Source organism: Orycteropus afer, unplaced genomic scaffold (assembly GCF_000298275.1).
Source record: "Orycteropus afer afer isolate SDZICR_OR568_19922 unplaced genomic scaffold, OryAfe1.0 scaffold00001, whole genome shotgun sequence".
In the NCBI taxonomy this organism is placed as follows: domain Eukaryota; kingdom Metazoa; phylum Chordata; class Mammalia; order Tubulidentata; family Orycteropodidae; genus Orycteropus; species Orycteropus afer.
This window is the reverse complement of record NW_006921588.1, coordinates 7273156-7297887: the sequence shown is the minus strand read 5'-3', so window position 1 is coordinate 7297887 and position 24732 is coordinate 7273156. Positions and strand designations below refer to the sequence as shown.

Genomic DNA, 24732 nt, shown 5'->3' with positions numbered 1-24732 from the left:
CCCAACCTTCCTTCTAAGGAGTGGCTGGTGGGTTTGAACTGCCAGCCTTCTGGTTAGCAGTCAAGTGCCTTAGGCACTATGCTACCAGAGCTCCTGTCCATATTTAGTGTTACTTATAATAAGCCAGTTTTTTCTTACCTGGCAAAATTTGATTTAGATACGCATATTTAAAGAATAAATTTTAAAGGGCTTTACTTCTTAACTTAATTATAAGTAGAGCTATGAACTTTTATATTTTAATAAGTATGGTAAATCATAGTTTAATCTTGAAGTTGTTTTGCATTTTAAAAGGGTCATTGATGATTGTTATTCCCAATATCATGACATTTACAATTTTAATATCATTCAAATACTTCTATAGCTAGTACTACAGAACTGTTTAGTCTTTAATGACTTTGTTTGTTTAATTATACTGATAAAATTCAAAATGTTTTATAACATGTTATCATTATTGTTTGATTTATGCAAATTAAAAGTGGGATTATTCACCATGGTGTAAATATACCAATTTAGTACTTACAGAAGGAAAAAGCTACAAAAGTGCAACAACAACAAGCCTCAGTTATGGACACTCATACGCTCTGGTAGCATAGTGGCTAAGACACTTGCCTGCTAACCAGACAGCTGGCGGTTCAAACCCACCAGCCACTCCTCGGAAGGAAGGCTGGGCAATCCTACTTCCGTAGTGATACTGCCTTGGAAACCCAAGGAGGGGTCGCTATGAGTCGGGTTTGACTCAACGGCACATAAGAACAACAGCAACATTGATCTAGCAACTTTTGCCTATGAGGTAATTGCTGATCATAGACTTCTCCTTAACATAATAATTCAGATCCTTTGCACCTTCTAAAATACCAAGACACTTGAAAGTATCAGTTTAAAATGATTGGTTGAACAGTGATACCATGTATTTCTGTAGGACAGCACAAATAAGGTTGATTTGTAGCCATTTAAATACTCACAGATAGCTCGAAATAAAAATATCAAACTTTTTAAAATCTAACCTATATATTTTATTTTAAAATAAATAAATAAACCAGTTAAGAATAGCAGCTTAAAGAAGAAAAAAAAGGAAGGGGGGGCTAATTCCAAAAGCCTTAAATTTAGATATACCAATAAAAATAATTATAAAAAAATGCTACCTCATGCCACTTAGGGGCTTTAGTCACATGTTCTTATCTTTTTTTAAATAAGTCTAATAGTTTGGTCCAGAATCAGGCACTACTGAAATACAGCCACATTATTCAAATATGTTGGGTTTAACTTTCATTAAATGCAATATCTAATTCCTTGACTTTAATTATTTTTAGGTTGGAAATCATGAACTTAAATGTCAATAGAGTCCATATATGAAATAAATGTGTGAGATGGACACTTAGTGGTAGTGATCTATTGGAAAGCACATGCTGAACTTTCCAGGTACCAAACAAGAAACAAATCCACTGCCATTAAGTAGATTCTGATTCATAGGGACCCCACTGAGTTCCCAAGGTGGTAAATTTTTATGGAAGTAGATTGTCCTGTCTTCCTTTTGCAGAGGGGCTGCTGGGTTTGAATCGCCAACCTTCTGGTTAGCAGTCAAACACCTTAAGTACTGTGCCACCAGAGTTCTTTTTTATAGGTACAGCAGTTACTTAATCTCAAACAATTCTTTTTATGCAAGATCATGTGCCCTTTATAGATTTCTAATTTCTCAAGAAAATATCTATATTTTAATGTGAAATTTTAAAATATTTACCTATGGTACTAATTCAATATTTCAAAGACCTATATGACCCAAACAAAAAGTGTCAGTTGACAAAATCCAGCTTATTGATGATACAAAGAATACTTGTGATAGCTAAATAGCCATGGAATCTTAAACTCTAGATACCAAAACTCTTAAAATTATCAAATATCTTGGGTCTACCATTTTGAAAGTAAAACTACCTCGGGTTGATTGATGGATTGTTGGAAATATTCATAGCAAAAGATTGACCATTTCAACAATTTCTACATGTACAAATTCAGGGAAATTGATGGAATTCTTCAAGCTGTGAAACCATTCTTGCTATCCTTTTCCAAATTATTCCACCACCATTAACATAAACTTTCTGCCCCTTAAGAGCCTTATCTAAGATTTCTAGTCACTATTGTTAATTCGATCCTACATAGATAATTCTTAAAAGAGCACAATACTCAAAGTGCACATTCTTTACTAATTAAGCTAAACTAATGTTTGGTTAAAGAAGATTTCAGGGAACAATTCTGGCGTGAGATTTAAGTTTAAGATTATCTCAGGGTGATATTTTGGGAGGTTCATATAGCCTCAGTGGCACCTGAAAGTCTGGATTCCATTGAGAATTTTAAAATCTGTTCCAAATTCTCCCTTTTTTGTTCAGGATTCCTCCATATAAACTTTTGTCACAATATTCAGTAATAGTAGCTTGGCACCATCCAGTTTCCCTAGTTTCCTGGTGTAGGAGGAATTTGTTCATGAAGGTAAACAGACAGGCATTCCGTTTCTCCCCTCCGATTACTGACTCTCCTTACTCTCTCTTTCTTCCCCTGTGGCTCCAAGTGAATGGAGACTAATTGTTGCAGCTTGGATGTTCACTTTCCACTTGTAAGCTAATAAAACCATTGATTAATTGGAGTATCTGAATAACCTGATTATTTCATTATCATGTACTTTCTTCGTTTTATAAATGTATCCTCACAGGGGAAGGAGTCCTATGATGAAGCATATTATTAAGACCCTGAGAAAACACTAGAACACTTTTAAGCTAGAGAAGTTTGGCTTTCAGTTTATTTTGAGGCACCTGGTAAAGAATTTTGGTTAATACAACTCATAAACCAAGATAGACTTTTTTTTCCATTTATTTTACAAGCTAGCTGATTTCAAGGACAACCTCCACTTATTATCTTATTATATTTTACACAATACAAGTACTTTTATCAATGTACAGTTTAAGAAAAAATTCTCTAGTATAAAATAGACAATAAATATGTTATTGTATATGCAGTACTCTAAAGTGTTATATAAAATATTGTGGAAAACAAGATTTTTTTTCCGCACAAGGAGTTTACAGTTCTCACCCTTAATTAAGATAAAAGGCTGCTTAGGACAAAATTATATATATAGATATATATATAATTATATGTAAAGGTAGAAAATTATACAGACTGTAAAATAGATTTATCTATCTATCATACAGGGAGCTCTGGTAGCATAGTGCCTAAGGCACTTGACTGCTAACCAGAAGGCTGGCGGTTCAAACCCACCAGCCATTCCTCAGAAGGAAGATGAGGCAATCTACTTCCATAGTGATACTGCCTCGGAAACCCAAGGAAAGGTTCGCTATGAGTCGGGGCCGACTCGACGGCACATAACAACGACAACAACATCTATCATGCAATCCCTGTTTTAGATCAGTAGGAAAAGCAATAATTATATGTTCTATTTGCATATTAATAGAGTATTAAATTATATAATTCAGACCTTCAGAGATGTTGCTTTCACACTGAACTCTTCCATCAACTTAAAAGTTTCTCCTAAACACTGCTTCTTTCCCCTTCTGCTTCCAGAAATGTGAAGGCTTCTTGAAAGGTAGATTTTTTTGGCTATCTCAGAGTTCTATTCATGGGAAAATCTATGAAGTGTGACTTGTAACTCTACGTGCTTTAATGGAACTAGCCTCTAAAACCATCCAAAGATTGATATTCACACTCAGTACTCTATACTGCATGCACATTATTTATTATCTCTCTGATTTATTTGAGATGTTAGGCAAGTCCCTCTTTCCCCCAAAGTCTTACCATTCTGCATTCCTCACTACCTACAGAAAGGGCATGATGACTGAAATCATATTGCTTTAAATCTTGACTCTACTTCTTACTTCATACAGAAATAAGTCACTAAGACTCTCTGGGCTGTAATTCCTATGTTTTCATTATTATAAATGCATACTACTAATAATAATAACTCAAAAGAATGTCTTGAGGTTTAAATCTAAAATGTTATGTGATAGCTCTTTTTTGAAAATTCTACAAAAATTGTAACTTTTTTACTAGAGTTTATTCCCATTTAATAACTTTTTTCTTATAACTATATTTCCTTCTTTCATCTCATTACACAAAATACTTCTCCTAAATAAGTCTTCAGACTTTGCTCATTTTCCTTTTCATTCTCATCCTCAGAAAGTTAATTACAAATATTTATCTTCTGTACTGATGACTTTCAAGCCATTGTATCTTCTCTTGTCCTTCTACTTAGCAACTTTTGCCAAATATCTTACACAACAAGTAAAGGACATTTTTTAGTGTGCTTTTTCTGGTCCTTCTGACACATTATTCCCATTAACATTGTATAATGTTGATTTTATGATTCCAAAACTTGAATAGGAAAAGTTAGATATAAGGGTTAGAAAAAAAACATGTAGGATGAACTGAAAATGTAACCATTTTGGCTCTAGAAGTACACACACACACACACACTTCTCACTTATTAATATGGTTTGGTTCCAAAGACCAGGTCATTATACAAAATTGGTATTATGCAAAAATGGAGGATAACCACATCAGATCACAAAATGGAGGATGACTACATCCTTATATAGCTGTCACATTACATCATTACAAGTTGACTAATAAACTGAACCCATCTGAGCCAGCATTACTCTTGCCTTACTCCTTGGTATTCTTTACTGTTAGATGTACATCATTCATGCTTAAATAGTCAGATAGTAGGTGTTTTACTATTGTCATAAATGCTGAATGTTGGAAAATGAGATAGTCAATAAGTGAAGAGTAGGTGTAATGTATTTAAAGTACAAATTATTAATTATTCTGCCTATTTTTATCTCCTTGTAAAAGCCACCACTTTTATCCTGCTTAGAAACTTTTGAGATAAGGGACTTGATGCTAAATCATTGGGAGATGGAGAAGAATCCCATAGAAAAGCAGTTCCACAGAGGTAAACTGATTTCTAAATAAAAATAGGAGAAGGTTGCTCACATAAATTGCAAAAGCCCTGTTTCTATTAGATGTGACCACTTTGACATGATTTCTCAGGCAGTTGCCATTTTCCCCTACTGACTTTAGAGTCCAATCTTTCCTTCTCTTTAATGTGCCTACGAATATTTACAAACTAGAAAAAAATATATATTATTTTAGATATTAAAATAGCTGCAATTCCAAAACATACTTCCATGAGGGAAAACAAGAATATGTTAACTCTTCCATGAGCTCATATCCTGATTCCTTTTATTCTTGTTGGTAGCCATTATTCAAGCTAAACAATATTACCCCAATGATTGAATCTTAATGAATGAAATATTTCAGTTAAATATCTAAATATGACTATTTTACTAAAAAATTATTAAATTAAGCAATTCAAAGCTAAGGACTATGACAATAGGAAGATCTACTCAAACCATGTATCTTAATTATTGTAAAGTTTATTTTGACAAATTATCTTATTTCTACAAATGACAAGTAAATTTTCATGTCTACTTTTTTTTCTTCCCTTTAGTATATTTCTCTTTCTGTTATTCCTTTACAGCTGCTGCACAACATCTCTGATCATGAGAAACATGGGTTTCGGAGATGCTCATCCTATTTATGGCATGGTAGTGATGATTCATCTCCCTGTCTAAATACTTCTTCCTTTACTGTCACTCCTGCCAACTCTCCTGATTCCAGACTATCATTGGGACTGTTAATACCACCACCTTCTAAATGTGACCTTCTCAAGCCAGTCAGTGAGAACAGCATCCCAAGACCTCATGTAATTTGCTAAGCTGAAAGTCTTTTATTACTGGCGTGTTTTTGTTGTTTTCTTTTTCCTTTTTTTTTTTTTTTTCCTGCCAAGCATGCCATTTATATAATCATTTTAAAATCATTATGCCTGAAAGTCTTGAATCAACGTGATATGATTTGTAGCCTTTGTGTGTCATTTTTGTTTCCTTTGAGTACTTAATATCAGAGATTTTTAGGTAGGGAGTGGTGATAGTGTACAATTCAAAACAAAAAAAAAAAAAGATAAAATGAGACACACACTTTAATGGCTCCATCAGATATTTTTCAGTTGTGAAATTACATTATCGGAGATACTGGTAAGCACAGACTTGGTAAAGTTCAGTAAAAAATGAGCGAAGTCTAGATTGATGTGAGTTAAGAAGTGAATAGAGTATAAGTTCGGACAGGAAATATAATGCCTCTTTCAAGGCCCTTAGCTTTGAAGGAAAGGGAAAGAGAGGAGAGTGACTAGAGAAATAAAGAGGAACAAAGTAAGGAAATGTTGATTAATCTGTTTTGCTTTTAATGACAGTTGAGATTTGAATATCTATATACTAAGAAGGAAGAGAAAGATGGAAAGTAATGAATGGGATGATTAGAACAATATTCCTAAGGAGGTAGGAACAAGTGAAGGGAAAGTTGCTTTAAAGTTTTGGATAGTTTTTATGAATGATAAAGTTAAGAAATTGTTAAGGAAAGGGAGAGATTAATTCCCTGCATGGATAAAATATACTACTAATCACTTTAACTGGATAGCAAACCTGTCACATCCAGCCTTGTTTCTCTTAATCATCTACAATACCTGGGAATTAAAAAAAAAAAAAAAAAAATCTATTCTGAGAACAGTAACTTTTATATGAGCCACTATGTGCTTTTAGGACAAGCAAATTTTTCCTATTTTTCTCTAAAATAGAATTTCACTTTCTTTTATTGCTGGTCAGATCAGATGTTTTCATAAGCAGAATTAACACCCCACCCAACAATCAAAGTGGTGATTGGTTTGTTCCTACATAACTTCTTAGCTACATACTCATGAATTTTGTGTTTTTCTTTCCCTGTATTTCCTTTTATTGGTTCAGTGCAAATGATCTTGATGGTGCATTTAGGGCTATTTAATTAATTCCGTGTATTGTAACTTATTATTTTTTTATAAAAACTTGATAAAATCTTACTCTAGGAATAAAAGGCAATACAGTGAATATAATAGTTGGTTGTCATTGTATTTATAAATACAAATTAAAATACACTCTATTTTTGAATTTTAAAAGAATGGTCATCAATTACATTTGGATAGTTATATCCATAAGAAAGTCATTCATATGCAATTATTTCTGTTTAAAATTTATAATCTCATGCAAATTACATAACTGAAATTAATTTTTGATACAAATACTTTCTAACATATTTCCAATTCCCTGATATAAATAACAATATCTCTAGAATAAGAAAAAATCCAATATAGCTTGCATATCCATCTAGAATAATAGCATAGTCATCAATTTTTGCCTTCATCTTGGAGAAAATTTTTTGTACACATTTTCTATTGCTTTGTTGCTGGTGAACATTGTTTGGCGTAACAGCTTGAACCTTATAAATTTGCCAATATTTGACTCTCTGTGATCTATAAACTAGCAGGTTAATATGATTCAACCAAATTTGTTTAGTTATATATGTTTTATATGTATAGGAAATGTTTTCAATTATAAGGTGCCTACTTGAACTATTACCATAATTCATATTATCTTCATTGCAGGTAGGCAATGTGACACCTAAGTCTCCCTCCACTGACATCTTTGATATGATTCCATTTTCTCCACTATCACCCCAGTCTTCAATACCTACTCGCAATGGCACCCAGCCACCTCCTATACCGAGTAGATCTACAGAGATTAGTAAGTTTTGTAAATAAATTAATATTTTCTTGCTATATTTACATATATTTAAAATTTCAAATGAACACTTTGCAAAATTATATATCTTAAAAAACTTGCTAACAATTTTGATTATTGTGTATAATTATGTTTTCATATATGTGCCAAATTAAGTCAATACTACTTAGCTTGAAAATTCAGAGTATAGTACTGAAGACATCACTATTTGTAGTAAGAACTTATGTTATAAAACAATGATGGTTTTGTATAGGTTTCTTACATCATAGTACAAAGCATTTATTATATTTTTATTGTATTGTGAGTTATATTTTTTGTTTTAAAGTAATTATTCAAAGGAACTCTAGTAGTAATTATTTTAATTATTTTTGACATATTAAACAGTGTTTGGTTTTATATTTTTATCAAAAACTATACATATATTCTTAATTAAATAAATGTATAAATCTATGAATTTTATCACTATGGAAGTAGATTGCCCAATGTTCCTCAGAAGGAAGATTGGGCAATCTACTTCTATAATGATACCACTTCAGAAACGCAAGGAGGGATCACTATGAGTCAGATTGACTCAACAGTGAGTCAACAGATTGAGAGATAGATCAAGGAAAGCCATAACAAAATTTAGGAAAACAGACAAAACTGTAGAACAAGTTAGGAAAACAATCCAAAAACAAACTGAAGAAATAAATGAAAAAATTCAAAATCATACAAAAAAAGCAAATAGATATCAAGAAGATTAATACTAAGATTTCAGAAATAGCTAACACATTGAATGGGCAAAGTAGTAAAATCAAATCAATAAAAGAATTAGTGAGATTGAAGATAACTACCTTAATACTACTTTGTTAAAGGATCAATCAGAAAAAAGATCAAAACAAAATGATGAAAGCCTAAGATTCATGTGGGACACAATCAAGAGGAATAACTTAAAAGTAATCAGAATTCCAGAACAAGAAGAGACAAATAAAACCACAGAGAAAACTGTCAAAGATTTATTGGAAGAAAACTTCCCTGATATAATGAAATACAACAAGATATCTATTTAAGAAATTCAACAAACCCCAAACAAGATAGACTCCAAAAGAAAATCAGCAAGCTATAACATTATTAAACTCACCAAAACCAAAGACAAAGAAAGAATCCTGAAAGAATCACAAGAAAAATGAAAAGTTACCTACAAAGGGTAAGCAATAAGACTGAGCTCTGATTTCTCAGCAGAAATCATGCTTGTGAGAAGACAATAGAATAACATATATGAAACCATAGAAGAAGAAAAAAATTGCCAACCAAGAATTATACTCCCAGCAAAATTGTCCCTCAAATATGAGGGTGAAACTAAGAAATTTTCAGATTAAAAAAAAAAAAGAGAGAGAACAACCTTACCAAAGATGCTAAAGTGACTCCTTTGGACAGAGAACCAACAGCACACAACAACCAATGATTAACACATATGATGACATAAACCAGAAACACACAGTTATAGAAGTGTCCAAAGTAAAATTAACTCACAAATCTTTAAACAGAGAAGCAGAGACATTAATTGGTAAATGAGGACAACTACAAAACAAAAAGAGGGAATAAATAGTGTAGGTACAGAAAAATGGCAGTTATGAGATAGAACAGACTATGCCAAACTTGGGAAGAAAATAATAAATCATAGGGTAACCTCAAAGAAGATTCATAAACCTTCACATTATGATAATAAAGAGGAGAGGCACACATATTTAGCAAATACTAAAACAATAACAATGAAGGAAATGATAACAAATTTCATAAACAAGGTAGCTTAGCACACAAAATTATAAGGAACAAAGAAATCTGCAACACCACAAAAAAAATAACAGAATGATATCAATAAGTTTATACTTGTCAATAATTACACTGAATATCAATGGATTAAATGTACCACACAAGACACAAAGAGTTGCACACTGGATAAGAAAACATGACCCATCACTATGCTTGTCTACAAGAGACTCACCTTAGATACAAAGACAAAAAATAGACTAAAAGTCAAAGGTTGGAAAAAAAATAAATGGCAATCAAAAAAAGCAGGAGTGGCAATGTTAATTTCTGATAAAATGGACTTTAAGACAAAAATGACCATAAAATGCAAGAAGGACATTATATAATGATTAAAGGATTAAGTGAATAAAAGGACATAACCATAATAAATATCTACACACCCAATGAAAGAGCTCCAAAATACATAAGTCAGACTATAGCAGAATTGAAAAGACAAATAGATGACTCCACAGTAATAGTAAGAGACTTTAATATACCACTTTCAGAAAGATAGAATGAGAAGGAAACTCAAGAAAGACACAGAAGATTTAAACAATACAATCAACTAACTTGACTTTATAGACATCTACAGAGCACATCACCTAACAGTACAACATTATATAGGAGCTCTGGTAGCATAGTGGCTAAGGCACTTGACTGCTCACCAGAAGGCTGGTAGTTCAAACCCACCAGCCACTCCTCGGAAGGAAGGTTGGGCAATCCTACTTCTGTAGTGATACTGCCTCGGAAACCCAAGGAGGGGTCACTATGAGTTGGGGCCAACTCGACAGCACATAACAACAACAACAACATGTCATTTTAGTTTTGTGTACTTCACTGTATATAAATTATATTTCAATAAAATGCATTTTTTTAAAAAAAAAGATACTATGAAGAACTGTACTCCAACAAATTTGAAGACAAAGATATGGACTGATTTCTAGAAACACACCACTTACCTAAACTAAGTCAGACAGGGTAGAAAATTTGAACAGACCCATAGCAAAAGAAGAAATTGAACAGGTCATAAAAAATAAATTACCAAGACAAAAAGTCCTGGCCCAGACAGTTTCACTGGCAAATTCCACCAAATATTCAGAGAAGAGCTGACACAAGTCCTACTCAAAATATTCCAAAACACAGAAAAGGATGGAATCCTCGTAAATTCATTTTTTGAAGCAAACATAAGCCTGATACAAAAAAACAGGCAAAGACACCACTAAAAAGGAAAACTATAGACCAGTATCTCTCATGAATACAGACGGGAAAAATCTTCAACAAAATCCTACACAATAGACTTCAACAAGATACTGAAAACATAATATATCATGACCAAGTGGGATTCATACCAGGTATACATGGATAGTTTAACATCAGGAAAACAACCAATGTAATCTATCACATAAATAAAATAAAGAAAAAAACATCACCTGATCATATTAAATGATGTAGAAAAGGTATTTGATAAAATTCAATACTCATTCCTGATTTAAAAAAAAAACCTCTCAGGAAAATAGGAATAGGAGCAAAAGTCCTCAACATAATAAGGGAATATGTGCAAAACCAACTGCTAACATTATTCTCAATGGAGAGAGACTGAAAGTTTTCCCCTTGGAAATAGGAACCAGACAATGATGCCATTTATTACCACTTCTATTGAACAATGTTTTGGAAGTCCTAGCCAGGGCAATAAGGCAAGAAAGGGAAATAAAAGGGCATCCAGATTGGTACAGAAGAAATAAAACTATCCTAATTTGCAGATGATATGATCAAACACATAGAACCCAAGAGACTCCACAAGAAAACTACTAGAACCAATTGGAAGATTTAGCATAGTGGCCAGATAAAATATCAGCATAAAAAAATCAACTGGATTCCTCCACACCAGCAAAGAGATCTCTTCAAAAGGAAATAAGGAAATCACTACCATTTATAATAGCTACCCAAAAGACAAAATACTTGGGAATGAATCTTACTAGGGATACAAAAGACCTATACAAAGTAAACCACAAAACACTATTTCAAGAAACTGTAAGACATTTATATAAATGGAAAAATATACCATGCTCATGGATAGGAAGATTGAACATTGTGAAAATTTCAGTACTACTTAAAGCAATGTATGCATGCAATGCAATCCCAATCCAGATCCCATCAACATTCTTTAAGGATATGGGAAAACCAATCACTAATTTTATATGGGAAGGAAAGAGCCCTCAGGTTAGCAAAGCATTACTGAAGAAGAAAAAGTAGGAGGTTTCACACTCCCAGATCTCAAACCCTACTATAGAGCCATGGTAGTCAAAACAGGCTAGTATTGATACAGCAACAGACACATAGACCAGTGGAATAGAATTGAGAACTCAGAAATAGATCCACTGACCTATGGTCAGCTGATATTTGACAAAGGGCCAAAATCCATTCAATGGAGAAGAGATGATCTCTTTCACAAATGGTGCTGGAAAAATTGGATATCCAATTTCAGAAAAAATGAAACAAGATCCATACCACACACCATGCACAAAAACTAACTCCAGATGGGCCAAAGACTTAAATGTAAAACCTGAAACTATAAAATTCATCAAAGAAACAATAGGGGCATGTTTAGGGGCCCTAATATATGGGATTAATAGACTACCAAAAATAAGTAGAAGTGAACAAACAGCAGAACATAAACAAGATGAATGGGACCTTCTATAAATAAAATTCTTTTGCACATTGAAAGACTTCTCCAGAACAGTAAAAAGAGAACCAAAAGATTGGGAAAAAATATTCAGCAAGGATATATCTGATAAGGGATTCATCTCTAAAATTCATAGAAAATTCTTACACCTCAACATCAAAAAGGCAGACAATCCAATTAAGAAATGGGCATAAGACATGAACAGATAGTTCACCTGAATAAGGTGGCCAACAAACACATGAAGAAATGTTTGTGATCATTAGCCATTATTGTTGTTGTTATGTGCCGTCGAGTTGGACCCGACTCATAGTGACCCCTCCTTGGATTTCTGAGGTGGTATCATTACAGAAGTAGATTGCCCAATCTTCCTTCCAAGGAGTGGCTGGTGGGTTTGAACCACCAGCGCTTTGGTTAGCAGTCAAGTGCCTTAGGCACTATGCTAAAACAACAGTGAGATACCATCTCACCCCAGCACTAACAGCAAGGTTCAATAAGACAGAAAATAACAAATGCTGGAGAGGGTATGGAGAGATTGGGACTCTCATACACTGTTGGTGGGACTGTAAATGTAATGTAAATGATACAACCACTGTGGAAATTAGTATGGCAATTCCTTAAAAATTTGGAAAGAGAAATATCATTTGATCCAGCAGTACCATTACCATATATATAGCCTAAAGATGTGAGAGCCAGGACACAAATAGCTATATGCACACCGATGTTCATCGCAGCACTATTTACAATAGCAAACAGATGGAAACAACGTTAAGTGCCCATCAACGGAGGAATGGATAACCAAACCAAGGTACATACAAGTAATGGAATACTGTGCAAAAACTAAAGAACAATGTAGAATCTGTGAAACACCTCATAACATGGGTGAACTTGGAAAACATGTGGAGTGAAACAAGTCAGTCACAGAAGGACAAATATTGTATTAGTCCACTACTGTGAATAATCAAGGAAATATGTACATATGGAAAGAAACTTTCTTTTTTGGTTACCAGGCATGGGAGAGGAGAGAAGGGAAAATTGCTAGATAGGTAAGAGAGAAGTATTGATTTTGGAGAAGGGAAAGGCAATATACTAAAAGTGAGTGACCAACACAGTAACGCTAAGGAAAAAGAAGACACAAAGAGGTACACAAGAGGTACAGACAATAAAGATAAACACTTTTACATACACAATACTGCATTATCGGTAATAACAAACATTAATCTATGGGTGGATACATAGGTGGACAGACTAAATGCTCAGGTATGTCTAGGAAAAAGGAAATATACCCATATCTAATTTTAGCAGACAATATTTCCACACTCATGTTTGTATGTGCTAAAAGAATCTCTCTCTCTCTTCATATATATATATATGTATGAGTCGGGGCCAACTCAAGGGCACATAACAACAACAACAACATAGTGGAGCTAATGGAGCAAAGTTATAATATCTTATCCACAGCCAAATACCCTGATGGAGTGAGTCACCAGGCCCACAGGCTCAGTACCATGGTCTTGGGAGGACATCAAGCTCAATGGGCATAATATACTACACAAAACATTGTTCTACATCCTACTTTTATTAGTAGCGACCGTGGTCTTAAACTGTTAGCCTTCTGGTTAGTAGTCAAATGCCTTAGCCACTACACCACCAGAGCAAGCAGCCACTTAAGGTGCAACAATTGGTTTGTCCTCATATGGAGAAAAGAAGGATGAAGAAAACCAAAGACCCATGGAAAAATTAGTCCAAGGGACCAGTGGACTGTGAGAACCTCAGCCTATATGACCCCAAGACCAGAAAAACTAGATAGTTCCTGACTACCATTGTCAACCACTTGGAGATGGATCAAAATAGGAGATTTTAGATAAAGTGGGAGAAAAATGTGGAACAAAATTCAAAATCATGAAAAAGGCCAGGTTTACAGTCTGATAAAAACTGGTGAAACACCTGAGACTATGACTGTGAGTAACCCTTTGGGCCTGGAATTGAATTCACTTCTGTGGCTTCCAGCCAAACAATAGACAGACCTATAAGGTGAACATTTACACCAGGTAGGCACACTTCCTGGAACAATCAACCATGGGAGACCAGAAGGACAATATTTGCACAGGAAGATAGCTCACAGGGAAGGAATTCATAGGAAAAAAGACACAGGGAAAAGATAACCAGAAGGAGGAAGTGGTAAGAGAGCTGTTACATTATGGGGATTGCAATCAATGTTATGAAACAAAATATGTATGAACTTTTTCATGGAAAATGAATTGTCTCTGTAAACTTTCACCCAAATTAGAATTAACTCACTGCTATAGAGTCCAATCTGACTCATAGCGACCCTTCTTGGATTTCCAAGGCAGTATCACTACGGAAGTAGATTGCCCAACCTTCCTCCTCCAGAGGAGTGGCTGGTGGGTTTGACCCGCCAGCCTTCTGGTTAGCAGTCAAATGCCTTAGGCACTATGCCACCAGAGCTCCCAAAATGAGAATTAGAAATGAAAATTCAAAAAGGAAAAATACATGAACTATAAGATTACTGAGGGAAAAAATACATGAGCTGTAAGATTACTAAAGGAATATGTAGGACTCAGTATACTGAGTCCTTCACATTTTGGTGAAGCTATTATATCCTATTTTTTAGCAAAAAGATTATATACTGAGTATACTGAGTCCTACATATTCCCTTACTATTGTTACAAAGACATAAGTAAATGAAGTTATGATAATCTCAATGAGTTTATTTTAGTAAATTTAAATTGGTTCAATAAATATGTTGTTGTTATGTGCTGTCAAATTGGCTCCAACTCATAGTGACCCTATGTACAGCAGAACAAACATTGCCTGATTCTGAGCCAGACTCACCATCTCCTTAGTATACCTGAGCCCATTGTTGCAGCCTCTGTTTCAGTCCATCTCATTGAGGGTCTTCCCTTTTTTGCTGACCCTCTACTTTACCAAGCATTTTATTCTTCTCCAGGGAGTGGTCCCTTCTGACAACATGACCAAAGTAGGAGAGACAAAGTCTGGCAATTCTTGCTTCCAAGGAGCATCTGGCTGCACTTATTCAGCACAGATTTGATAGTTCTTCTGGCAGTCCACAGTACTTTCAGTATTCTTTACCAACACCACAACTCAAAAGCATCAACTCTTCTTCACTCTTCCTTATGCATTGTCCAGCTTTCACAAGTGTGTGAGGCAATTGCAAACACCGTGGTCAGGTGCACCTTAGTCTTCAAAGAGACATCTTGGCTCTTCAGCAGTTTAAAGAGGTCTAGGCATTATAATTTATTTAGTATCAAATATTTGTCAAATTTCATATTAGGAAGTTCATCAAAGTTATTTAAAGAAAATGAAATATGTCTACTGAACAGTTTTTAATATCATAAAATGGATCTCTGCTTCCGTGGTATTTAGTCTAAACTCAGGTAAGCCCAGTATAAAGTGAAAGTGTGGAAAGTGGCTCATTTGATAATGTAAAATTTATGTATACAATAATGCCTTTGAAATCTAGTTTACCCTAACTACTGTCTTGAAATTTCATTTACTTAAATGGTTTTCTTCTTTTTAGAACGAGACCTATTCGGAGCAGAACCTTTTGACCCTTTTAATTGTGGAGCAGGGGATTTTCCTCCAGATATTCAATCAAAATTAGATGAGATGCAGGTGACTATTTTAGCAAACTGGGCAATAAGTAGTTTATTTCTTTTTAATCTTGGACAAAGTGGATAGCATATAACAGAAATGCCTTTTCCTTGAATTATTGTCATTTTAAAAAACTTAGTTTAAGATAATCATGTACATTTAATCCTAAAAATACCCCACAGGTGTTATGAATAAGAGTTCATTATTTTGTAATCCAGAAATTAAAATGTCATCGCACTGTATTTATAAGCCTTGATCTCAGTCTTACCAAACATGAATTTCAAAACTGTAAATGGGTAGATGAGGGAAAATCTTTGTAAGCGTGAGGTCATTCTTTCTGAAAAGAACCATTGTAGCTGCAGTTCATAGATGCTGGCCTCTTACTGAAAAAACAGACCCCAGTGACAGCTTGCTTAGGAATGTAGCCCATTGGGTTCTCTTTCTCCCTCTTTCATTCTCATTCTCGCTATTGCTCTTCCACTCTTGTTTTTGAATTTTAAATTTTCAGGAAGTTTAAAGAAATTAGTTTCAAAAGCTATGTACAAATAGACCACATTTAATAAGCTTACAAGCACTAGAATAAAATGTTCTTTTGGCTTTGTTAACCCCTTAAATTTTGGTGAAGCTATTATATCCTATTTTCTAGCAAAAAGATTATATACGATAGATACATTTTATATGTTTATAGATATACAGACAGTAGCCTTATTATATAGAGTTGATTAAGAAGATGCAGTGAAGACACTAACGAAGGAGGTATTTCCTTTCATTAGGACTGTATTAATATAGTCAATCTCTATGTTTCACTTCCTGTGGGAAAAAAAATTAATGATTGAATTCTTATTTTCTAACACTGGTAACTACACTCTTCCCTGGATTTTAGACTGCAGCTATGAATCCAGCTTGTTTCTAGGTATTGAATTGCTGTTGCTCTTAGGTGCCATTGAGTCGATTTTTGACTCATAGTGATTCCATGTGACAGACTAGAACTGTCCCACTGGGTTTCCTAGATTGTTATTATGAGTCAGAATTAACTTGATGGCACAGAACAACAATCTTTATGGAAACAGATGACCAGGTGTTTTTTGCTGAGCTGATGGGTATGCTTAAACTGCCAACATTTTCATTAGCAGCTCAGTGCTTAACCTTTGGGACCAACACCTCCACATATTTTTAGGAACCCAGTTTGAGAAACACTCTATTGGAATGATTCAGTGATTTGTTAGTCAAATAATGTTAAGCTATTGTTATTTATTTATATTTATGTCCCTTTCTAATGTTATATTAATGTCTTTTATTATTATTATTATTCTTTTCTGCTTTCATGATGGGTAGCGCCAGAGATGGTTGGTATATTATTTTCATAGTAATTTGAAGCAACTTACAACTTTTTAAAAGCTAAAACCATAATATTTGCATGCTTTACTTAATACTATTTGAAGAGAAGTGTCATTTAAATGTGTTTGACTATTAGTTGTGTTTAGAAGCTCTGGTGGTATAGTGCCTGAGTCATTTCACTGCTAACCAGAAGGCCGGGGGTTCAATCCCACCAGCCACTGCTCGGAAAGAAGGTTGAACAATCTACTTCTGTAGTGATACCTCCTCGGAAACCCAAGGAGGGACCTCTAAGAGTCAGATCTGACTCCACAGCAGTGCATTTCGTTTATTAGTTGTGTTTATGGAGATTTTATAACCCATATTTTTAAGTTATTTTTCGATTACTTAGCAAATATTGTTTTGTCCACCTCCTCACTTACCTGTTTCTATTTGTCCATGATTGTCTTGCAAGGTTACTTTAACTACAGTAAAATAATACTCTTTTTTTTTAATCCAAAGCCCATGACAAATTTTATTATAAATCTCACTAACCTAATTAATCTAATGCACATGTTTAGCTGATATATATATATATATATATATATATATATATTTGCATATAATATAAAAAACTTAATAGTGTGTAATGGATTCTATAAGCCATATTGAGTTAATAACCATAATATTATATTTCAGAAGCATTAAGCAGCTAAAAAATGTTTGCAATATAATTGAAATTCAGCAAACGTCTGAATTGGAGGGAAGTTTGTAGAAGGAAAAAAATACAAACATAAATTTTCTAAAGATATTTTTTTCTTTGCTCTTTAAACATGTATAAAAGCATCACACATGCATAATTAAGGCAAATAGAGAAATCATTAGGAAAATAAACAATCTGGCATAGTGCCTAAGGCACTTGACTGCTAACCAGGAGGCTGGCGGTTCAAACCCATCGCCACTCCTCAGAAGGAAGATTGGGCAATCCTACTTCCGTAGTGATAACTGCCTCAGAAACCCAAGGCGGGGTCGCTAGGAGTCGGGGCCGACTCAATGGCAAATAACAACAACAACAACATAGATATATGAAAAAGCAGTAGTGGACAAAAGACGACCAGAGTAGCTGACATATATGTAAACATGTTCAGTCTAATTTAAATAAGTGAAAAACTGTAAATACCATTTTAATCTAACAAAATAGCAAATATATTTTTTGAACAAAATTCAAAAATTCAAATATATTTTATTTAGAGTAATGAGTGCAAACAAAAGTGTGGTGAAACAAGCTCTCTACATCATGGTCATGCCAGAGTCAGTTCATAACATCCCTTTTTAAAATGATTTGGTATTAATACATATATTTCTGTTTGATATAAAGACTTTGAAACAATCCATTTTGAGGAGAAAATCATTATAAATATGGAAAAATCTGTATACATAAAAACATCTGTTCAAATTTAGTTTTAATTTTAGAATATTGGATATAAAGGCACATTTTTTAAAATTAATAGAATAGTATATAATCATTAAAATTAGTTTTATGAGGACTCAACACCAAAAGTTTATTCTACTAAGATGAAACAAAGGAAAAATAATTATGTTATATTATATAGGGAGCTCTGGTAGCATAGTGCCTAAGGCAGTTGACTGCTAACCAGAAGGCTGGCAGTTCAAACCCACTAGCCACTCCTCAGAAGAAAGGTTGGGCAATCTACTTCCATAGTGATACCACCTGGGAAACCCAAGGAAGGGTCGCTATGAGTCGAGTATGACTCAACAGCACATAACAACAACAACATTACATTAAAAAAAAAAAAAGGAAAAAGAAACCAAACTAACTGCCATGGAGTCAGTTCCTACTCATAGCAACCTCTTCTTGGGCTTCTAAGTTGGTGTCTCTATAGAAGTAGATTGCACAATCTTCCTTCCAAGGCGTGGCTGGTGGGTTTGAACCACCAGCCTTCTGGTTAGCAGTCAAATGGCTTAGGCATTATACCACCAGAGCTTGTATAAGTGTTATACAAGCATTTAAAAATATATATATTATTGAAGTAGTGCTTAACCATTCTCTCTCTTTTTTTGTTTTCATTGCTTTTCTTCCTTTCAAATACTGGCAATGCATTGATAAATAGCATTTTCAGAGTAATTGAAATGAACTGGTTCAATTTCAGAATAAACCAATAAAATTTAAAAACTGTATGAAACAAAGACTAAGGTTATAAATATGCATAAAGATTTGTCAAGCCAACATTTCACATATATATTTTAGGTGATTACAACATGAGGATTTCAACTTCTTATAGCCTTTTTACTTCCTTTTTTTTTTTTGGTAATATCCATGAGCATTTATTATTTTAATGATACTACTCTCTTTTACAGGAGGGGTTCAAAATGGGACTAACACTTGAAGGCACAGTATTTTGTCTCGACCCATTAGACAGCAAGTGTTGATGTCAACAAGAGATTCTGACTCCCATTACATTTCTTTTGTATGAATATATATCGTTCTTATGTTATGACAGATATTATACATGTGCCAATATATTTTTGAACATTTTAGTTTTTGAAAGCTATTTCAGTAAAACTTTCTCATACATTCACTGTTGATATGTAACTTTTTTTTTTTTAATCAACACACTGTAAAGTAAATTATACCTCTGTGTTCCTTTCTTTTACTCTTGGAAGTGAATTTATAATAGAAAGAAAAATTATCCAAATATCTATCATGTGTCAAAGTACTAAGTAATTAGCACCTTGAAATTTATGTACATTTCCTAGGCTAGTAATATATTATTGGTTTCCCAAAAGCCATACTTTAATGATACCTTTTAAAGTCCTGAATAGGTAGACTAATGCCAAGCTAAATGTATTTCATTTTCAAACAAACAAACAAAAAAATCATATGACCATTCATTAGACAAATGTCATCTTATCCACTAAATGTTATCATTATTCAGAAAATGTGAACTTTGAAAACAATGCCAAGAAGTCACTAAGTTTTAGCAGATGCAATAAAAAGAATATAAATTCCAATACTAATTAAACCAACTGTATTTAGAATATTTATTAGTAAATATAAGGTAATTATGTTAGTTATTGTTATTAGTTATATTTTATGTATTTTTATCTATGTATTGTTATTAGTTATATTCTATGTATTTCATTAATAGATTGTGGAAAAAAGAAATTTGTTATTTACAAGACATTTAAAATAAAATTTAATTTCTAAGGAGATAAGTTGCAGTACTACTTCTAACATTATCTGATGTTTCCTTAAAAAAAATGTAGAATATTTGCTGTCTATAGTTGTGTGTCTATTACCCATATTTACTTTACAAAATATATTTATCTTCACTAAATAATGACTATCCTCTGGTACTTTCTCTGTTGATAAAGATATTTCCTCACCAAAGTTTATTTTGTGATGCCTCATTAGTTTTGATACTTTAAAATCTACGGCAACTATTCTTTATGAATCATCAATATTATTTAGCAAACTTAATTTGCATTTATTTTGCTGAATACAGAATCTTAATTTTCATCAATATAGAGTTGCTGCTGGATTTAGTCTTTAACATGAATAATAAAATTTTCTTGCATCTCATTTTTGATGTGAGATAAATTTTGACCTTTAAAAAGATGCTTCCTATATTTTTGCCCAATATCTAACAGCCTTTGGTTTGTACTCACTGAAAAAAAATTATGTTTAAAATTTCTAATTTGGTTCATCGCATTATAAGAAAAATAAAATCGTGAAAACATAGACTTCACTTGAGGGTCACCCTCAAAAATAGATTTTTCTTTTATTTGTGAATATTTTTTCAAATACATCTTCACTAGTAAAAGAAATCAACTATGCTCATGCAATATATTTGTATGTATGTCCAAAATGTTCTATGGCATGTATAAGTCTTGTTTTTCTGTCATCTGCTAAGATGTACCTTAATTAGAGGATGGTTTCTATTTTGCCAATATAGTGCTATCCCCCATTCACAATTACCTGCAATAGAACAAATACACTGCTTATATTCATTACATTGTTATTCTATATTTAATTAATAAAGTTTTTATATAATCTAAGGAACCCTGGTGGTGCAGACGTTAGACACTTGACTGCTAACAGAAAGGTTGGCAGTTCAAACTCATCAGCTACTCTGTGGGAGAAACATGTGGTAGTCTGCTTCTGTACAGATTTGCAGCCTTGGAAACCCTGTGGGGCAGTTCTGCTCCATTCTGTAAGGTTGCTATGAGTCAGAATTGACTCTGTGGCAATGGGGTTTTGGATAAGTTTCATACAGAAGAGACTTTATAATTTTGTTTGTCATATAGTATTTTGGAATTTGTATAATGAGGATGTTTAGAAGCCTATCAATGGCTTTTTTTTTAACAGATAGAATTTGTATTTTTATTGTACTTTAAAAAACTTTATGTAATAGGTATATATTTAGTGGCCATTTATTAGCAACAGTAACACAATAGAGTACTAAGATGGTATTTACAAACTTAAGGTATGTTTCTTTACCAATTTTTAATGGTAATCAATTCTGCTACTGGCATGATTAAATAGTACATAATTGGTCATTAATTATGACACTTATTTCACCAGTGCATTTTTATGAAGATCTGGTTGGAAATTGTATTTCTATGTAATCTCAGTGATATGTTTGATTTTGCTAAAAATAAATGTTTATAAATAAATTTAATTGCATAATTTACTCATTGAATACTCTCTAATTAATTTAGCTACTCTAAAATTAATTACATGATAAAATTTCCTGATTGAAAAATTGAGGCCAAAAGAAAATATGAGAGAGAAAGAAGAAAGAAAGAGAAGGCTTTACATTTAATTTCATTTCTTACAGCCCACACACATTTTAGGTTTATGAGCAAATATCATTCAGTTGTGTAAACAGTGGACTTGATCCTGCTGATGAGAGAGGTCATAAATTGTTTCCTCTCACCAGAAACATCTGGTGTAATAACTGTATTATGTAAATACTGCTTTTCAAAATTAAGGAGCATTTTAGCCTAGTAACAATACAAAGCGTATCTTGGCTGATAGTATTAAAAGGTGGACTTTATAGTAGGAGTTGGATTATGACTGGTGGTGCAATCATGCAGTTTTGAACCTATTCAAAGCATGGTGTTAAGTATTAAAAAAGGGGGGGGGGACACACGTGCACAGCCATTGCTGCTCAGGGAACAATTCATCAATTCATTTAGTAAAATTAATTTGCAACTTACTATGTAAAAGACATATATGGGTAACAAGACATATAGTTAGTTCGAGGAAAGACATTAAATACAAGATGAAAGGATCAATGCCTTCAATCAGTTTATTATCTAGGAAAAGTAAAGTAAGTATATGAATTAATTAATAAGTGAAAAACATTATGTATTAAAGTCCAGTGTGAAGCAAAAATGTTTCTTGGGAAAATATTTATTTAACTATGCTTAAATATGGGTACCTAGCATTGGTAACCACCACACATCTGTCAGTTTGTCATACTGTGGTGGCTTGCATCTTGCTGTGAGGCTGGAATGTATGCCACCAGTATTTCAAATACCTGCAGGGCACCCACAGTGGACAGGTTTCAGTGGAGCTTCCACACTAAGAAAGACGTGGAAGAAGGAACGGGCTATCCACTTCTTAGAGAACTGGCCAATGAAAACTTTAGTAATAACAGTGAAATACTGTCTGATATATTACTGGAAAACTTTATGAATAGCCCTGAAACATTATCTGATATAGTGCTAGAAGATGAGCCCATCAGTCAGAAGGCACTCAAAATACAGCTGGAGAAGAACTGCCTCCTCAAAGTAGAGTCAACCTTAATGACCTGGATGGAGTAAAGCTTTTGGGACCTCCATTTGCTGATGTGGCATGACTCAAACAGCTGCAAACATCCATTAATAAGCAGAACATGGAATGTACAAAGTATGAATCTAGGAAAACTGGAAGTTGTCAAAAATGAAATGGAACACATAAGGATTGATATCCTAGGCATTATGAGCTGAAATGGACTGTTTTTGGTCATTTTGAATCAGATAACCACATGATCTTTGCCAGGATTAATACACTGAAGAGGAATGGAGTGTCATTCATCATCACAAAGATTGTTTCAAAATCTATCCTGAAGTATAATGCTATCAGTGATGGGATAATATCCAAATGCCTACAGGGAAGACCAGTGTATACCTGTATTATTCAAATTTACACTCCAATCATCAAAGCCAAAGACAAGGAAACAGAAGATTTTTACCAACATCTTCAGTAGGAAATTGACCAAACATGTAACCAAGATGTGTTGATTATCACTGGTGATTGCAATGTGAAAGTTGGAAACAAAGAATCACCAATAGTTGGAAGATATGGCCTTGGTGATAGAAATTACACTAGAGAACATATGATAGAATTTTACAAGACCAATGACTTACTCTTTGCAAATACGTTTTTCAACAACATAAATGGTGGCTATACACATGGACTTCACCAGATGGAATACAGAGGAATCAGATCAACTACATCTGTGGAAAGAAGCTATGGAGAACCTCAATATGTTCAGCCAAAACAAAGACAAGAGGTGACTATGGAACAGATCATCAATTGTTCATAAGCAAGTTCAAACAGAAACAGAAACTGTAGACAATTAAAACAAGTCCACAGAGCCAAATTATGACCTTGACTACATCACACCTGAGTTTAGAGACCATCTAAAGAATAGAGTTGATGCATTGAATACCAATGACCGAAAACCTGAGGAATTGTGGCATGAGCTCAAGAACATCACCCATGAAAAAAGAAAAAGGACATTAAAAACACAGGAAAAAAAAGAAAAGATCAAAACAGATTTCAGAAGAGACTCTGAAACTTTCTCTTGAATGGAGAGTAGCTAAAGCAAATGGAAGAAATCAAAGACAAAAGAACTGAACTGCAGATTTCAAAAAGCAGCTCGAGAAGACACAGCCAATTATTAGAATGAAATGTGCAAAGACCTGGAGTTAGAAAACCAAAAGAGAAGACCACGCTTGGCATTTCTCAAGCTGAAAAAACTGAAGAAAAAATTCAAGCCTCAAGTTGCAATATTGAAAGATTCTATGGGCAAAATATTGAACGATGCTGGAAATATCAAAAGAAGATGGAAGGAATACACACAGTCATTGCACCAAAAAGTTGTTCAGTGCTCATCCATTTCAAGAGGAGGCATATGATCAAGAGCCAATGGTACTGAAGGAAGAAGTCGAGCTGCACTGAAGAAATTGTGAAAACCAAGGCTCCAGGAATTGATGGAATACCTATTGAGATGTTTCAACAAATGGATGCTGTGCTGGAGGCACTTACTCATCTATTCCAAGAAATTTGGAAGAAAACGACCTGGCCAACTGACTGGAACAGATGCATATTTGTGCCCATTTCAAAGAAAGGTGATCACAGACAATGTGGAAATTATCGAATCATATAATTAATATCTTCTGTTCAGCTCTTTTACCTTTTCATTTCTTCCATTTGCTTTAGCGATTCTCCGCTCAAGGGCAAGGTTCAGAGTCTCTTCTATCATCCACTATGGTCTTCTCTTCTTTTCTTGTCTTTTTAGTGATCTCTTGCTTTCTTCATGGATAATGTTCTTGATATCTTCCCATAATTCA

At 33.7% G+C, this 24732-nt stretch overlaps 1 protein-coding gene across 1 annotated transcript in view; it reads left to right on the top strand.

The window, feature by feature from the left end:
* Positions 1–19486, top strand: part of GULP1 (GULP PTB domain containing engulfment adaptor 1) — a 194821-nt gene extending 175335 nt beyond the window's left edge. The window contains exons 9-13 of the mRNA XM_042783623.1: positions 5543–5767; positions 7532–7670; positions 15698–15792; positions 17107–17117; positions 19465–19486. Coding sequence (XP_042639557.1) covers positions 5543–5767; positions 7532–7670; positions 15698–15792; positions 17107–17117; positions 19465–19486 — 492 coding nt within the window. The remainder of the gene's footprint in view (positions 1–5542; positions 5768–7531; positions 7671–15697; positions 15793–17106; positions 17118–19464) is intronic.
* Positions 19487–24732: the final 5246 nt, after the last annotated feature.